Source organism: Rhincodon typus, chromosome 7 (assembly GCF_021869965.1).
Source record: "Rhincodon typus isolate 14 chromosome 7, sRhiTyp1.1, whole genome shotgun sequence".
In the NCBI taxonomy this organism is placed as follows: domain Eukaryota; kingdom Metazoa; phylum Chordata; class Chondrichthyes; order Orectolobiformes; family Rhincodontidae; genus Rhincodon; species Rhincodon typus.
The window spans coordinates 36,239,876-36,259,244 of record NC_063338.1 but is presented as its reverse complement, the minus strand read 5'-3'; the positions used below and the strand labels follow the sequence as shown (position 1 = coordinate 36,259,244).

The following is a 19,369-nucleotide window of genomic DNA, read 5'->3' as shown; positions in this document are numbered from 1 at the left end:
AGTCTAAGCCCGAAACATCAGCCTTCCTGCTCCTCTGATGCTGCTTGGCCTGCTGTGTTCATCCAGCTCTACACCTTGTCGTCTTGGTAAAAGTGCTGCTTTGCCTGATAACAGTATAGCCTTTTGTTACTATGTTTCAGTTTCAAGAACTCTCTGTGCATCTGAAGCTGCCTGCAGACATTTTTTGAATCTCCAAGCCTAGAAAAAGACAGATCATCTTTTAACGGGACCACACACTCTCCCCAACCCCCCCCCCCCACTATCATTTTACAAACAAATTCTAATGTCCTGCCTTCCAATCCACAAGTACTATACCTAACTTTGCAACAGTATTTAGATATGAAAAGATGACAGGAAGTACAAATGGACTATAAACACTGATATTTGATTGGTTGGTTTGAATAGTACGTTCCCACACAATAGATCCCTTGTAATCCTATGTTTCTCTACAATTTTCTTCACGCCCAAAAAGCTGAAATATTTGTGCTGCTCTGATTTTGATCATTCTCAATTTTAATTATTCCTCTGCTGGCAACCCTGCCTTTAGCTGCCTGGTGCCTAAGTCCTGGAGTTGTCTCCTTAAATCATACCTCCTCTATCTCTCAGAAAGTATCCTTTCCAAATCTCTTTAAAATCTACTATTTTGACCAAGTGTTTGTTCATCTGTCCTAATAGCTCCGATATGATGTGGTGCCAAATATTCTTTTATAATGCCCTGTGAAGTACCTTTTATTTAGTAGAAGGTGCTAGGTAAATGTGCATGTTGCTATGGTTGGTAACCACTTTGTAGCCTAACAAAGTATTTACAATTCTACTTAACCTCACTGATTTAGGATGGTAAATAAGTGCGTAAGTACAGGGTCAGAAACAGCAAGTTTTATTTTAACTTAGATAACAAGCTGTAGAGCTGGATGAACACAGCAGGCCAAGCAGCATCAGAGGAGCAGGAAGGCTGATGTTTCGGGCCTAGACCCGTCCAGCTCTACACCTTGTAATCTCAGATTCTCCAGCATCGGCAGTACCTACTATCTCTGAATATATTTTAACTTGCATGGTGGATCAAAAGGAGTTGTGGGCCTGACAAGAACATTTTAGGAATTCTTTTATCTAAGAATTCCCCACCTTTTCCAATCATGAAGCCCTCTGAAAATCCTTTCCCTCAATTTAATTAAGTTTGGGGGACTGTTAAGTGAATCCTTGCTACTGATCTTCTGCTGCCCAACATCTGTTGCTGTACACCAGCCAGCTGCATCTTCCTATCAATTTTAGGCAGCAGTTGACCAGGCCTTACAGAGAAGGTCTAGGAGTTAAGATTTGCTTTGTCAAAGAGTGAAGATTGTTGGGCTTCACCTGTCAGGGTCAGTATGATTTTGTTAGCCACCTTAGCCCTTAGCCGCCTGGTTCTGGAATTGAGTAACATCGAAATTTGAACCAAAGCTCCTTCGTGATCATCCTTTTAACATTGTGTATCACTGAAATAACTTATTACAAAAGGAAATAAAAATGAGAACAGTACAAAATGAGAGGTTAATATACACCCAAACGGAAAAGTGTTTGATGAAGTTGTTCTTTTCTGGTTTGATAAAGTGCACTTATGCATCTTATTTTACTGAAGTCAAAATGAAGTTTGTAAAATGTAAATCAACAAATTCTTAGTGTTGGTTAAGAGTTTATAGTGACTCGTGATATGGCTTCAACAAGATGGACGAATGGTGCCACATCATAGACAGCATGTGGCAGTGAATGAGTTAAACTTTGAGCCTGTATCTGAGTCTTAATGAGAGACTGAGCAGCTGGATTTTTGGCAGTTAATCCCATATTTTACAAACTGCTTCCTGAAAGTTTCTCACTTACAGCTCCATAATCCATACTTGTGGGAATATGGCTGCCACAGAAATTACTTTCATGCATTCATCATCTGTTCCATAAGGTTTCCAATCCCCAGATGTACCTGCCCTCAATACCTCAGTATGTGTAGCTGATAATCATCAAGACCTGACTGTCATGGTCATGTGCAGGAATAGCAGAATATGTGGAATATTTCAAGTTATATCTTAAGCTTGACAACAGGCCATTAGAGATTCCAACAACAGAAGGAGTTATAAAAAACAATTCTCTCTTTCCGCAAACCACCCTCCCCCAAAAAAATAATCACCAGGGAACCTTGCACTTTCTGTCTGCTAAACATGTAGTGTTAGAGATGTCAATTGCTCAAAGTTAGAGACAAATTCACAACCTAGTTTCAATGGTTTGAATAAGCTTTTAAAGTGTTATTTGGTAGCTGTATGTAAGTATATGTGTATGTTGTTGTGTTGTCAGTTCTTCTGCACATGCTTTACAATTTGATCATAATAGCAAGAATATTCTCCTGAAAATTCAGAATCGGGTTTCAGGTCAGTGCTAAGTCTGCCTCTCTGCCATTTGGTTTATTTTACTTTACCGTTGCAACTGTAGGATTAAGTTATTAAAATGCACTCATGCTTATCATTATATTTGCCAATGGCAAAAGAAAAGATATGGATAGTAAACCAAGGGTAAAAAGAATTAGTACAACAAGGGAAATTTCCTGATAACAAAATTACACACCCTGCTTACCCAATCATTTGGTACACTTGTTTTTATTGGTCAGCCCCCCCACTAAGCTTTGACTATAAATGTTGGGACGTCATGTTGCGGCTGTACAGGACATTGGTTAGGCAACTTTTGGAATATTGTATTCAATTCTTTGGGAAAGATGTTGTTAAACTTGAAAGGGTTCAGAAAGATTTACAAGGGTTGCCAGGATTGGAGGGTTTGGGTATAGGGAGAGGCTGAATAGGCTGGGGCTCTTTTCTCTGAAGCCTCAGAGGCTGAGGGGTAATCTTATAGAAATTTATAAAATCATGAGGGGCATGGATTGAGTGAATAGTCAAGGTCTTTTCCCCAGGGTAGGGGAGTCTAAAACTAGAGGACATAGGTTTAAGGTGCGCGGCGAAAGATTTAAAAGGGACCTTAGGGGCAACTTTTACACACAGACGGTGATGCACGTGTGGAATAAGTTGCCAGAGGAAATGGTGGAGGCTGGTACAATTCTAACATTTAAAAGACATCTGGATGGGTATATGAATAGGAAGGGCTCAGGGAGGTATGGGCTAAATGCTAGCAAATGGGACCAAATTTATTTAGGATATCTGGTCGGCATGGACGAGTTGAACAGAAGGGTCTGTTTCTGTGCTGTACATCTCTATGACTCTATCCACTGTGTACAGAACTCGTGAACATGAGAACATACAAATTAGGAGAAAAAGTTGATCAGACTGTGGCTCGAGCCTGGTTCATCATTTATTGCCATCATTCATCTCCTGCCCCAACTCCATTTTCCCATCTGCTCCCCATATCCCTTGATTCACAGAGAAGTAAAAATGTGCCCCCTCAAACTTAAATGTACCCAATCCTCTGACTGTCGACAATTTCAAAGACTCACAATTCTCTGAGAGAAGCCATTTCTCCTCATCCCAGAGACTAGGGGTAAATGGGTCTTTTGCTTTTATGGCTGACAGGCTGTAGAGTGCCAGAGGGATCAGTGTTGTGGCTTCAACTATTTGTAATCTATATATGTGATGTGACTGAAGGGACTGATTGTATGAGAGATAAATTTGCCATTAATACAAGGATAAGCAGCAAAATAAGTTGTCAAATAGAGGTAGTGAGCCTGCAAAGGAATATAGATAGATTGAGTGAGCACACAGAAATTTGGAAGATGAAGTATATTATGAATCTGTTTATTTGGAAGGAAGATTACAAAAGCACCATATTGCTTAAATGGAGAAAGATTGCAGAACTTGATGCTAGAGAAGAATCTGGGTGTAGGGGCAGTGCCCAGCAAAATCTTCAATTCCCTGTTGCAATAGAGATTTTGTGGGGTCCCTATACTCAACTCTCATCCATGCTTCAGAAACTATTATCAGGCCATTGTAACGTTTGAGCCACAGTTTCCTTACGGCTCCAGGGATAAAGCAGACAGGTAAAACAGAAGGAAAAGAGGGAGAGGAAAACAAATCCTATGGCATAGCTCATAGTTGAACATATAAGAAGAACAGAACTGAGATCAAAGAGGCCTTTAGGAGGTTGTTGACTTGCTCACCGAGCTGGCTTGTTCTCATTCAGACGTTTCGTCACCATGCCAGGTGACATCAACAGTGCAGCCTCCGATGAAGCGATGTTATTCTACTCGGCTTGGAATTTATACTGAGATAACAAGGTGTAGAGCTGGATGAACACAGCAGGCCAAGCGGCATCATAGGAGCAGGAAAGCTGACATTTCAGGCCTAGACCCTTCTTCAAAAAGAGTGCCAGAGGGATCAGTGTTGTGGCTTCAACTATTTGTAATCTATATCTGTGATGTGACTGAAGGGACTGATTGTATGAGAGATAAATTTGCCATTAATACAAGAATAAGCAGCAAAATAAGTTGTCATATAGAGGTAGTGAGCCTGCAAAGGAATATAGATAGATTGAGTGAGCACACAGAAGAAGGGTCTAGGCCCAAAACATCAGCTTTCCTGCTCCTCTGATGCTGCTTGGCCTGCTGTGTTCATCCAGCTCTACACCTTGTTATCTCAGATTCTCCAGCATCTGCAGTTCCTACTATGTCTTGGAATTTATACTGTCTGGTCTGTTATGGTGAGTACTGTCATTTCTGATTTTGATCTGCATGGGTTTGTATATGGGGTCCAATTCCATGTGTTTGCTGATTGCATTATGGGTGGAGAGCCATGCCTGTAGGAATTTCCGTAAGTGTCTATGTTTGGCTTGAGCTACTATGGTTATCTTGTCCCAGTCAAAATGATGGCCTTCATTTTCTGAGTGTACTGATATTAAGGAGAGTTCGTCGTGCAATCAACAAACACATAGAATTGGACTCCATATACAAATCCATACAGATCAAAACTGGAAATGACACTACTCACCATAATGGACCAAACAGTGTAAATTCTAAGCAGAGTAGAATAACATCGCTTCATCGGAGGCTCCACTGATGATGTCACCTAGCACGGTGATGAAACGTCTGAACGAAAACAAGCCAGCTCGATGAGCAAGTCAGTAACCTCACCCACAACCTGAGCTACAGAGCTTTACCAAAACTTTGATCAGTGAGACTTTTAGGAATTCAGAGGTGGGTGAAGAAGATTTTTAAAAAGAAAATCATGGAATGTTGATGTCATTGGCAAAACCACAATTAGTCATCCATCCTTAGTTGCCCTTAAACTGAATGGTTTTCTCAGCCATTTTCAGAGAGTAACTAAGAGTCAAACACATTGCTGAAGTCACATGTATGCCAGACAAAATAGGGATAGCAGATTTCTTTCTTTAAAAGATATTGGTGAACCAGAGGAGTTTTTATGTCAATCAGTGATAGTTTCATAGTCACTGTTACTGAGAGTAATTTTCAATTCCAGAATAGGACTCCCAGTTATTAATCTCAATATCATATGGTCATCTGGATAGGACTGGGAACATAGGGTGATAAATATCTGATTGGGTTGAAAGTATAGGAAAAAAAATCTCATATTAAATATTCTTGGAATGTTGCAATCAGATTGAAGACTAGTTAGACATATACAAACCAGAAGTGCTTCATCATTATCTACAGTGAGTGCATAACTAGAATTAAAATAAATTTGGGGGAAAAATGGAGAATAAATAAATGAGAACACAAAAATGAGGAGCAAAATTGACAAAGTACATGGGCAATCTAAAAAGACAAAAAGAGCAGTGTGAAAAAAGATTAAACCAGAATGACAAAAGAGTAAAATTTGAACCACAGTTTCATTGTAGCTCCAGGAGAATGATGTCCATCTGGGGGTAAAGTAAACAGGTAAAAAAGAAGAAAAAGAGGGAGAGAAAAACAAACCAGCCCCTTGACATTCAATGGTGTTACTATCACTGAGTCCCCCGCTATCACTATCCTGGGGGTTACCATTGATCAGAAACTCAGCTGGACTCACCACATAAATGCAGTGGCTACAAGAGCAGGTCAGAGGCAAGGAATCTGAGGCGAGTAACTTACTTCCTGATTCCCCAAAGCTTGCCCACCATCTACAAGTCAGGAGTGTGAAAGAATACTCCCCACTTGCCTGGATGAGTGCAGCTCCAATAACACTCAAGAAGCTTGACACTATCCAAGACAAAGCAGCCCACTTGATTGCCCACTACATCCACAAGCATCCACTTCCTCCACCACTGATGCTTAGTAGCAACAGTGTGTACTATCTACCTAAAGCACTGCAGAAATTCACCAAAGATCTTCAGACAGCACCTTCCAAACCCACGACCACTTCCAACTAAAAGGACAAGGGCAGCAGATAAATGGGAACACCATCATCTTCAAGTTCCCCTTGAAGCCACTCACCATCCTGATTTGGAAATATATCACCGTTCCTTCACTGTTGCTGGGTCAAAATCCTGGAATTCCCTACCTAATGGCATTGTGGGTCAACCTACAATGGGTGGACTGCAGTGGTTCAAAAAGGCAGCTCCCTGCCACCTTCTCTAGGGCAACTAGGAATGGGCAATAACTGCTGGCCAGCCAGCATGCCCACATCCCACAAAATGAATAAATAAAAAAAAGTGTAAGACCGTCAAACGGAGGCAGCTTTGAATGACCCCAATGTAAATGTCCAAATTATTTTGAATAAAATTGATGAACTACATGTAAAAATTGTAGCGGGGGCTTGATGTAGTTAACAGAGGCAGAACTTGAGCTGCAGCTGGATTAGGACTAAATATCCTTAAACACAAACCATTTAGGAGAAATAAAGTAGAAAAAAATGTTTGGCTACATGATCGAAAATTCCATTAGAGCAGTTGAATGTAAAAGTGAAATAGGTGGTGAAATACAAAATTATTCAATTGTTATTAAAGAATAAGGAGAAGAAAATAATTCTTTTGGGAGTTTATTACAGACTGACAAATAGGGAGAGGATAGAGATTTTTACATAAATTGAACAAAATGCAGATACAACAGGTCAGTACTAAGGGTGACTTTAATTATTCACAGATTTGGTTTAAAGTAAAAAGTTTATACAACAAATTCAATACTGCAGTTAGTTTTAGGAATTAATATTTATCAAACAGATATTGAGAGGATAAGACAACTCAGAAGCAGTGACCGTAAAATAATTAGTTTCAATATAAGTCAGTCTAAGATACTCAATTGTAAAAAATATTTTCAGCAGGCCAATTATGAGCTCAATGCAGATAAATTAGAATTAACATTTATAGGTAGGTTAGTAAATACCTGAATCTTTCAAATAGCAGTTAATTTGGATATCAACAAGATATAGTCACACAGGAAGTAAACACGAAGTAAAACTTAAATTTATTGTAGAACAAACTAAAAGAAGTTAAAAAATGCAAATGACAAAATCCAGTACTAATAAGCAAAATAAAAACAAACCGCATAGAAAATAGAAGGAAAGCAAAAAAGGAAAAGAAAACTGTGAGAAATAACAGCGTGGAGAATAAAAAAGAGAAATAGTGGAGGATTTAGAGATGCATATGAAGGATGAAGGAATGGTGGAAATTTTGAATGACCAATTTACTTTTTTATTTTTAATGTAGAATGAAAACATAAATAAGGGAATTGGAGTAATTAGATAGATTAATTGAGTGTAGATGTGAAGAAAGTTGCGAAATACTGTTGAATTCAATGTAGAAAACGTGCTAGGTCTTAATGGTACAAATGCACTTAACCTTTAAACTGGATAATTACCACAAGCTGAATGGCAAAGGTGGGTGATTAATTGCCTAACCACAATTATAGAAAGTTCTTGGAAACATCCAAATAAATTTTCTATGCTTTCAATGCTGCAAGAAAGAAACTACATCTGACTGTTCAAAGAGCAGAATTGCTTGATTGTCCACACCCTTCCAGAGACCATTGTAATTCTGTGGTTCTGAAACCATAGTAATTCTACTAAAATAAAGTTGCAAAAACTTACAGAAGACTGCATTTTAAATTTATGAATGATCAACATTTTGACATGGTCCATTATGACCATTCTAACAGCTATTTTAAAGTCAATTTATTTTTCTTCCTCATGCTGTCAAAGTTTTGAAAAAATGTAAAGGATAAACTAACTATTGTTAAAATATGAGCTCCTATGATGCTGCTTGGCCTGCTGTGTTCATCCAGCCCTGCACCTTGTTGTCTCGGATTCTCCAGCATCTGCAGTTCCTGCTATCTTTGATTCTATTGTTAAAATATGGCTTGTACAGCTTTATTTTTAATCACTTCTTCTTAAAGAGGGTTTTAGCTTGATTTTGAGTGCAATATAGAGAAGTGGTTGAGGCTTAAGATATTCAAGTCACAGCCTGTAAAAATACAAATGCATTCGCTTTACATATCCTATCTTGAAAATGAGTTTATGTTGAGACTCAAAAGAAAAGTCTTGGATATGTTTTGAAAGGTTGCATGATTAAATTTAGCCTTGTTACAGATTATCATTAATACAATGTCTCGCTGGCTGTGTGCCAGATTGACACACCACTTCTAAATAATCTTTGAGCTTGAAATTGCTAATATTTACTTCACTAGAAAATAAAATTTACATACAAGATGTCAACATGTTGAAAGCCAAGGGATACATAATTACAAAGTGTTCAGCAAAACAGTACGAGGTTCTAAAATATTTTGAAATGCAAAACCTTTAGAATAACAAATTCTTTGATTTCTTCACAGGACTACGCTGAAAAGGAAAAAGCAATAACAAAGGCCTTGGAGGATCTGAAGGCCAACTTCTACTGTGAATTGTGTGACAAACAATATTATAAACATCAAGAGTTTGATAACCATATAAATTCCTATGATCATGCTCACAAGCAGGTAAGGAAACAATCCTGGTATTGTGATAACAGTTACAACTCAGTATTGGAACAGATGTATTTAACACGTTCATGACTGAAAGTACTGCAAATGGAATCTTCATTGTAACTCCTGATCTATGAATAATGATACATAAAATTCTTGCATGAATTACTTATCGTAGATGCAGAATGTAAAAAAGTAGCATCAAAGTAATGAAGTATCATTGGATTAATAATCTCACTATGTTTAAGTTAAATATGCATTTTCCATGTTTGCTTTTTGACAGTACACTTTTAAAAAAAAATGCTATTTCTTTTAGCATGGTGACTAACTTTATGGTATAGATATGTTTTCATGTGTGCAATTAAAATAACAGTGCTAGCAAATCTGAACAATAGATTGACATCTGTGACCATCTGAAGTACACAGTCTTACAATATCAGCAGTCTGCAATGTCATGTCATGAACTGTCAGTAGACAGTGACGGTAGACTGTGAGGTAGACCAGTACCCTTCTGGAAACTTTAACAACTTTAATAGAAAAGAGACAGTTGAACATGTGTTCACCAAGGTTACGTATTCTGGGGATTGTAGATCGGAACATATCCAAGCTGCAGTTGACATTACAATTCAGATTTACTAGCTGAACGTTGGACTCAGTGGATACCCATCTGAGATTATTTTCAACATTAATGCATAATGACAAATTTAGTGAGACTTGCATCCAAACAAGCAGCAAGAATCTTTCAACTCTTTGAGCTTGCTCCACCATTAATTAAGATCATACTTGATCAGATTGTAACCTCAGATTGGCATTGTCAACTGCCCTCAAAAATCTTTCAGCCCCTTGCTTAACAAGAATGGATCTATCTCTGTGTTTAAAGTTTCAAAGACTCTGCTTCCATCATCTTTTCAGGAAGAGAGTTTAAAAGACTCAAGCCCTCTGACAGAGAGGGATAAAATCATCTTACCTCTATTTCAAATGAACAGCCATGATTTCTAAAGAGTGACCACTATTTCTCGATTGTCTCATAAGAGGAAACATCCTCACCATATCTACTCTGTCAAAACTCTTCATGATCTTATATATTTCAATCAAGTCACCTCAGACTCTTCTAAACTCCAGCAAATACAAAGCTAGATTACCTATCCTTTTCTCAAAACAACCCTTTCACGGTGGCTCAGTGGTTAGCACTGCTGCCTCACAGCACCAGGGACCCAGGTTCAATTCTACCCTCAGGTGACTGTGTGGAGTTTGCACATTCTCCCTGTGTCTGTGTGGGTTTCCTCCCTCAGTCCAAAGATGTGCAGGCTGGGTGGATTGGCCATGCTAAATTGCCCATATTGTTCAGGGATGTGTAGATTAGGTGGGTTATAGGGGAATGGGTCTGGGTGGGATGCTCTGAGGGTCCGTGTGGGCTTGTAGGGCTGAAGGGCCTATTTCCACAGTGTAGGGATTCTATGATCTATTCCAGGTATTGGTCTGGTCAGCTTCTGAACTGCTTCCAATGCATTTATATCCTTCCTTAAATAAGGAGACCAATACTGTGTTACAGTACTCCTGATGTGGTCTCAGTAATGCCCTGTATAACTGAAGCATAACTTCCCTGTGTTGCAATTCAATTCCCCTCACAATAAATAATAACATTCTATTGCTTATCCCAATTACTTGCTAAAACTGTATACTAACCTTTTGCGATTCACACACTAAGATACCCAAATGCCTCTATATCTCAAAGCTCTGCAACCTCTCATCATTTAGAGAATTTGCTTCTTTTATATTCTTATCTAAATGATGAGAGGCTGCAGAGCTTTAAGATAGAGAGGTGTTTGGGCGTCCTCGTGTGTGAATGGACAATTTCTCATTTTCCCACATTATATCCCATTTTCCACACATTTTCTCACTCATTTAACCTATAAAGTTTTTTTGTACCTTTTTTCAAATCTTCTTCACAACTTACTTTCATACTTATCCAGCACATTTGGCAAGCATATGTTCTGTCCCTTCACCAAAGTCAGGGATATAAATGTTAACAGCTGTGATCTTGACACCAATCCCTGTCACACATCACTCCTTACATTTTGGCAACCTGAAAAAGAAATTTATGTCTACACTCTGTTTTTAGTTAGCCTGCCTATCAACTATCTGTGCCATTATGCTACACCACAAGATTTTATTTTCCACAATAACCTTTGATATGGTGCTTTATTAAATGCCTTCTGAAAATCTAAATACAGCAAATCAACCTGTTCTTTATTCAGTGTACAGATTATCTCCTCAAAGATCTCCAATAAATTCGTCAAACACAATTTACTTTACACAAAACTCTGACTCTGCCTGATTACTTTGAATTAATGTAAGCATCCAGCTATAACTTCTTAACATTCTCTCTATGATGGAGGGTGGCCTTCAGTTTCCTGCTCTCTGCATCGCTCTGTTTTTGAGTGAAGGAATTACATTTGCTATTTGCAAATCTAGTGAAGCTATTCCCCAGTCAAGGGAGTTTTGGAAAATTAAAACCAATGCATCAATCATCCCACTGGACACTTTTTTAAAGATGAAGTCCATCAGGACCTGGGCAGTTGTCAGTTTGCAGTTCCAAAGTGATTGTGATTCTAATGAATTCTCTCCATTTTATTTGTTGATTTATTGTTTCTTTCAGAATATTACTTACATCCTCTATGGTACAGACCAATGCAAAAATATCTGTTCAATTCACCTACTGTCTCCTTATTTTCCATTATCAATTCTCCAGACACAGTTTCTATAGAACAACACTCACATTGTTAACTATTGTTTTTTTTTAAATATTTATAGAAATTCTTACTATCTGTTTTATGTTTCTGACTAGTTTACCCTTGTACTCTAATTATTTACCCATCAACCTTTTGATTATTGTTCACAGTTTTTAATATTTTGTCCAATGACTTGCCATTTGTCTTTGCACAAATTTATGTTTTCTTTAAGTTTGGTACTATCTTTACCATTTAGCCTAGAGTGAAGAACATTGATCAGCAAGAAATGCCAATAAGTCAACTAAAAGTCAAGTTCTGGGATTAATGAATCCTTTAAAAAGGAACTCATGACTCCATCTCAAATGCCATAGCTTGCTCATTGAAATAGCTCCACAAAGCCTGGTATCCTGTCACCAAGTCACCCTTTATTTACACGTGCATAGTGCTTGATACTGACACAGATAGCTCAGAGCTTGCTTCAAAAGTGAACAGAACCCCTACCACTCCTGTTTTTATTCGTCAATCAGGGCTCCCCGATTGGACCTGATTAACAGCTCCGATCAGGGAACTTATATCCTATGAGGTCCACCTGGCTGATCTCGTTCCAATCACTACACTCGCTTGCCAATGAAATCAACTAGAATGAGAAGTTTTACTTCCTCGTATTGTGGTAGGTGTTGAGGTTGTGATAGATTTGACTATATTCGATCTGACAGCACAGTTGTACCATTTCACATCACTTGTTTATCTGTAAGCTTCTATTCTGTCAACTGTAATGCAGCTTTTAACTATTTCAGTGTCCGCTTGCAGAATGGCATAATTGTTTACTCTGTACTTTGCATGTAGTTCTTGTCTTACATCTGAGTACACAAATTGATCCCTATACATTTTAAATATTATAATAGGCATTTTATGTTTTTCAAATGTGTAAACACCAGAATATCAGTTTTTCCATTAATTTGCTGGAAAATGCTGTGGCTATGGCATAAGTGCTTCCTTCTAATTAACTTATCATTGATGTTACTATTTAAAATATCTCCTTATATTATGAAAGCACTTCTAACTGGCTAGTTCCATCTATTATTAATCTAGGTCCTAAAGATAAGACCTAGCAATGTCATGTTGAAAATTATTTTAAACAGTTTACAACCAAATGATGTAGTGTGTTTGAAATAATAATAACTTTTCAAATACTGCAACTCTCTTTCATGCATTATTCTGTTTGAAAATTGTAAGGTATGGTTTATGCATTTAACGGAATAGAATATAATTTGACAACAATTCTGTGTCATTGCACTGTTGCTCTAATACTTAACAGCTCAAGAACAAAGAGTAAATGCGAGCTTTTCCCTATTCATTTAGGGTTGATGTACTTGTAACCTACAGTTACTATAAAAAACATGGAAATAATGGTTAAGTGAATAGCTTGTGTCGCAGTATTGTATTTAATGAGGAGAATAGGGAGAGGTAGCCTTTGGAGATCTGCTCCTGTTAACACAACATCCATAAGCTTCATGGAATAATGTCAACTATAACTCAGAGTTTAACTTTTTCTGTGAATTAAACAAAACATAACTAAAGAATTATGCAGCCCTGGTTTTTTTTTCTGTATAGCAGAAATGGGATTGACTTGCCCCAAGTTGCAGGCTTTGAGTTATAACCTGGCCCAGATTTCCTGTGGGAACTGCTCCTCCTAATTTGATTCAGTCACAAGCACTGGGAAAGCTTGACCAATGAACATGACCTGTGGCACATTTAGCTAGAGGTTGGAAAATCCTGCCCTTAAAGGATCAACTCTAAAGGGCACCAGCTACATGTAAAATAGCAAGTTGTAAAGCGAATAGGACAATGAAGACCAGATCAGAAAGTCCCAGTGGAAACATATATGTAACAATGTAGACACCCAACACTTGCAAGTTTATGAGGCATGAGTTTTCAGGAAGAAGAAGGAAGAGGATGGTGAGTATATCTGTCACTCTTGTCCATTTTTACCCATCTGGAGCTTATCCAGGAGGACATAATCCAGAAATAGGAATTTCCAAACCTCCTCACAAAGTCTTATTTCAGCACAAACCATTGTGGCTTCTCACACACTTCCATTGTGGTAAAATATTTTGTATATTCTCCTGCATGTTTGTGTGAGAGATGTACACCATTTAACAGATGCTCAGGTTTTCAGATTATGCTGTTGGCTGATTTCTCAGTTGTCGTAGCAAACATGCAGGGAGAAGTCAATCCCCTCCAATAAAACCCATTACCCATTCACTATTATATCCTCTCCTTTCAAACATGCAGGCACTGTGGGCCATTGCCTAATATTATCAACCTAACTGCTTCCTGGATAACAGCCATTGACATGCAGAATAATATATCCATGGTCTAGTAACACCCAAGTATTGATTGACTACAGCTGTTCTTTATTTATGGACTAATCCATATGGAGATAACATAAAGAATTTTAGTTCTTGAAAGACTGACATTTGAATCCATTTGCACCCAAGTGATGTTTCCCTACATCTATTCAACACTTTTTCTGATTAATACCTCTGTTTCACAAGGAATCTGTCACAGACTAACCTTTGATGATTGAATAAATGGGCAATATTTGATTAGCTGACATTTAAGCACCTATTTCCAAATATGATAAATCAATAAAGGTATAGTGGGGAGCCAATCCAATATTGCTTGCTTTACACAACATCAAAAATGAAATTACTTCCAAAATCCATCACAGGCTTACATCTCTACAGGCCATCTGATGTGGTATATTTCTGACATGATTAACTACGCAGAATCTGGCAGCACAAAAGTCTTGTGCTGTTATAACCTTCAGATATAGAAGGTCAACCACCTTCTTTCGAAGTGTTTTTCAAAAGTCATCCTGTAGCAGACTAATGATGATATCTCAAGAAGGAGCTGGTAGAAAACAACTGCAGCATTAGTGTGCTCCTAACAGTCTCTGTAGTACTGTGGGTCATATTCATGTAACCTGTATTTAGCTGCAGTAGTACAAGGAAGCTCATTTTTGTTTGGCCAATGTAGCACTTCTTATTGACCAGAAAAGAGGAAATCCTAATCCATAGTAGACCACTTTGGGTTTGATGTAACCCAGACACAAAATGGAGGCAGTGGTTAGTCCCTGCCATCACATTAAATAGCAGTGACTCATGTGACTTCTGACTTTGTCTATGTGGCGCCAACTAAGCAAAATTAGAAATTAGGCATTCAAAACAAAAGTCAGGAAAAAAGAAAGACCCAGAAGATTTTAATGAAAACAGGTAGTTTGACTACTGATGACAGTGAACGCTACCAACCTCATGGCAACACTCAATGCAGAAGAATATTTCAGAGAATGGCACTGAAATTGTTTGAGGCCTGGCAGGAGAGGCACAGGAACAGAAGAAATCCGTAACTCTAAAGCAGAGATACTGGCTACATTGTGAGGTAGTGGTCTGACCAAATGGTCTTAAGTCCAAGTTGAGCCAGTGAGCCAACAGTGCACCAAGGATTGCATAAGTCAAAACCAAAATTCCTGTGTACCAAAGGAGAAACCTTAAATGGCTCAGTAATTCAGGCTGAAAAAGCAAGTATTTTTAAAAGATGTTCCAACTTCAATTGAGCATCATTGCTATCGTGTTTGGATACCACAAAACAAGGCTGGTAAACCAAAACTGAGAGAAATCTCATATATTCCAGTAGTGGAGAACTGAATGATTTGCTAACCAAGTCATTTAATGCTGATAGGCATTGGGAAGTTTAAAGAAATACATAAGTCTGGTTGAACACAAGTTCTTTTCCAGTACACAAAGAGATAACAGCAGGACCAAGGCCAGGAACATGGGAAAATATCTATTAAAGCTGCACAGCACAGGTGAAGTGCCATTGTTGTAGAATAAATAACTTTAAAGCAGACAAAATAGCTAATTACATTCAAAGATTATTGCATCAAAAATAATATTGCTCGGAAGATTTCATTTCAGAGAAGTTACGAACAGTGCCAACGATTGTGAGTTGCTGATAGTGCCAATGATTGTGAAAGTATACAAGGATATAGATAGATTGGCAACTTGGGCACTGAAATGGCAGATGGAGTTTAATCCAGACAAATACGAGGTGATGCATTTTGGAGGATCAAATTTAGGTGTGAATTATATTGTAAATAACAGAACCCTTAGGAACACTAACATTCAGGTAGACCTGGGCGTGTAGGTCCACAGTTCCCTGAAGTGGCAACACAGGTCGTTAGGATGGTTAGGAAGGTATATGGCATGCTTGTCTTCATCGCCCGTAGTATAAGAGTTGGCAAAACATGTTGCAGCTATATAAAACTCTTGTTAGGCCGCATTTGGTGTATTGTGTGCAGTTTTGGTCACCACACTACCAGAAGGATGTGGAAGCTTTGGACAGAGTACAGAGAAGGTTCACCAGGATGTTGCCTGGTCTCCAGGGTATTGACTATGAGGAAAGGTTAAAAAGACTAGGATTGTTTTCACTGGAAAGACGGTGACTGAGAGCAGACCTGATAGAGGTCCACTAACTCATGAAAGGCATAGCTAGGGTGGATTGTCAGAGGCTTTTTCCCAGGGTTGAAGTTTCACTTACAAGGGGGCACAGGTTCAAGAGGGGGAAAGTTTAAGGGAGTTGTGCGAGGGATGTCTTTCACACATAGAGTGCTAGCAGCCTGGAATGCACTACCAGAAGAGGTAGTGGAAGTGGGCACATTGAAGACATTTAAGAGGCTCCTAGATGGGTACATGAATAGGGAGGGAATAGAGGGATACGATTTGAAAAATGGCAGGTTTGTTTTTAGATTAATTAGGGCACGATGGTCAGCACCGGCTTGGAAGGCCAAAGGGCCTATTCCTGCGCTGTACTTTTTCATTTGTTCATTTGTTCATTTGTTCATTAGCCAAAATAAAACACAAAATTCGACATCCTGCAGAAAATCATTTTGAGAATATAGCAACAATACCGGATAGGAAGACCAGAAGCTGAACAAGTAAATACACTTTTGTACCCAATTGGGAATATAGCAGATGATGTTAATGCTCACCAACAGGTAAATAAAACTTCAGACAAATTCAGAGAGGTGTTTGAAAGCTTTGACAATTATTTTAACCTTAGAACTAATAAAATTCTGAAAGACAAGATTTTGCAAAAGAGTAGTGTTCTGGTGGATCTCTAGACAATATTGTTCATGGTCTCTTGAGTCTAATGGAGAGATAAGGCAATGGTAATTTAAAGTCTGACTTCATAAGAGATGCGATTTGTAGAAGCATTACTGATGCATCTTTGACAGATTTATTTTTACCGTCTAATGAAGACCTCACTCTAGAGAAAGCAATTTGGATAGTGAGTGAAGCAGAGGTCCAGAAGCAAAGCAAGTCAATTCTAGGAGAGATAAAACTGGGCATAGGAGATCTATTTAGTTCTTAAGATATAAAACCATAAAATTTACACCAGGAAAACCATTACAATAGGCTGGACTGACACCAAACAATAATAGTCTTTGCCAAAGCTGTGGAGCAAAGAAACCTTCCTCTATTAAAAAGGTCATAGCTACAAGGCTGTCATTGCTGAGAGACAACTTCTTAATTGGATGCTGTGATAGCCATTTTGAGTCCTGGTCAGAAGGTTTCCTAAAAGGATAGAACACTGCCTTCTGCAGTGAATTGCCTCCATCTCCATGGCTTTCCCATCACACACACCCCTACTCCTTAAAATGAGAAAAACCCTGAAAAGGATCATTGCAGGAGTCTGGCACACATTTAAGGCAAATTTCAGGCATTTCTCACAGACAGAAACTGTGCTCAGCTTTCAAACCTTTTTCATTGTAAGTAAATAGGTCATGTTTAGAAAATGTGTCAAATCAGCCAGAGAAAAGCAAAGGACAGAAAAGCTATCCGCAGGAAAGAGATACATGAGGTTGAATAATTTCCAATAGAAGATAAACATATTGGGAAAATCGGTGACACAGACAGAATATTTTGGCATGTAGACATGTACTTCAAATGGCATCTCATGAATTTCAAATTTGACGTGGACCAAGTCAGATTATCAGATAGAGAACCTCAGTTGGCAAAACACTGTTTATAGTCACACTGTCTGGGGAGAATTGCACTTAATTTTAAAGGTATGCTACAAGAAACTGTTCAACATAGTTTTAGAACCCTCGCTGATTTTTCATTATTTTATAATTTTTGGTTTGGAACTGTAAACCGTGATCTAAAGATGATTGTTAATTTGAACTATGGGCAGCAGCTCGTATTTTTTAAAAAGAATGAAAAATCAAGATGTTGTTTGTTTGTGACACCAGACTTGTCAGTTAATTACAAGTTGGTTCTTGGTCAAAGACTTCATTAGAATCTATGACTGCAGAGAAAGCATTATGTTCAACCAAATAGCAGATGTTGGCCATTAACAAGGTGAGTACCTGGGAATTATTGCCGGCAAATATAGAAGAGAATGTGATGGCCAAACAGAGGGAGGGGCTGGAGTTTTTGAATTGTTTTGAACTGGGGTTTTCTGAGAGGAGGAGTTTGGCTATTGATGCTATAGCATGAAAATTTGTTAGCTCCCTGCCTAAGCTCTCATGATCAACTTTTAAAATATCAGAGAATAAAAACCACGTTATAAGTATTATTGAATCCCATGGAGTGAATTAGAAGAAGTGGAATTGATCAACATCTTCAGAAAATCAACGAAGAAACAATCATTTTTGCCTGTGGAACAACGCGTCATGAAAGCTGCTTAAATAATCCGGCCGCTTTTGTAATTTTCTTTTTCTTAAATTTATCCCTTAACTGTGTTTGTTTGTCTGTTTGACTGCCTTTTGTGTGAATGGTGATGAAAACTCAAGTTATTGGGTTTAAACCATTAAATCTTGGGGGTGTGATGGCCTAGTGGTATTATCACCAGACTATTAATTCAGAAACTGAGCTAATGTTATGGGAACCAGGGTTTGAATCCCACCATGGCAGATAGTGGAATTTGAGTACAAATTTTTTTAAAAAAAGCTGGAATTAAGCATCTACTCATGGGAATAAAACTATTGCTGATATCTCTAATGTCCTTTAGGGAAGGAAGTCTGTCATCCTCACCTGGTCTGGTCTATGTGTGACTTCAGACGCACAGCAATGTGGTTGAATTTCAACTTTCCTCTGAAATGACCTAGCAAACCACCCAGTTCAAGGCTAGGGATGGACAATAAATGCTGGCCAGCCAGTGATACCCACACCCCATGTGTGAATATAAAAAAAAGTTGTTTAATTTTGCTGTGCTGAAGTTACTGTATTGTTAATAAACTATTGAGTTTATTGTTTAAGCTACAATCTGGTGTTGAATTGATTATTCACAGAGTTTGGCACTGGGTAATCAAGAAATGTCTGTGTAAGAACCATTGAGGTTAAATTTGAGGATTGTAATTTTTACTGTTGTGAATACAGAGACATGAAGGCTGATTTGATTCACTGTCTATCTTTGTGTCATAGCAATAAAATTCATTGAATGCTAGAAAAAAATATATACTTCAAAGTCAAGAATTGTCTCCCCTGAAGAGAAGGGCATGTTTTGGCCTCAAAATCATTTGAAAGTTGGGAGAGGTTAAACTGCACAAGGTCAAAAAACCACTGATCGAAATTTTACTGGACTCTGAGATTGCATGGCAGAACATAGCCCAAAAGAAAACTGAATCTTCTGAGGTTAATTATGTAGGAATAAAAACATTACTTCAGAGCATAGAGACAACAAGGTGCAGAGCTGGATGAACACAGCAGGCCAAGCAGCA

The 19,369-nt window shown here is 38.2% G+C and overlaps 1 protein-coding gene across 1 annotated transcript in view; it reads left to right on the top strand.

Annotated features, from left to right (window-relative positions):
- znf804a (zinc finger protein 804A) overlaps positions 1-19,369 on the top strand; it is a 320,998-nt gene that overhangs the window by 229,110 nt on the left and 72,519 nt on the right. The window contains exon 2 of the mRNA XM_048599364.1: positions 8,723-8,866. Within this exon, the coding sequence (XP_048455321.1) occupies positions 8,723-8,866 (144 nt within the window). The remainder of the gene's footprint in view (positions 1-8,722; positions 8,867-19,369) is intronic.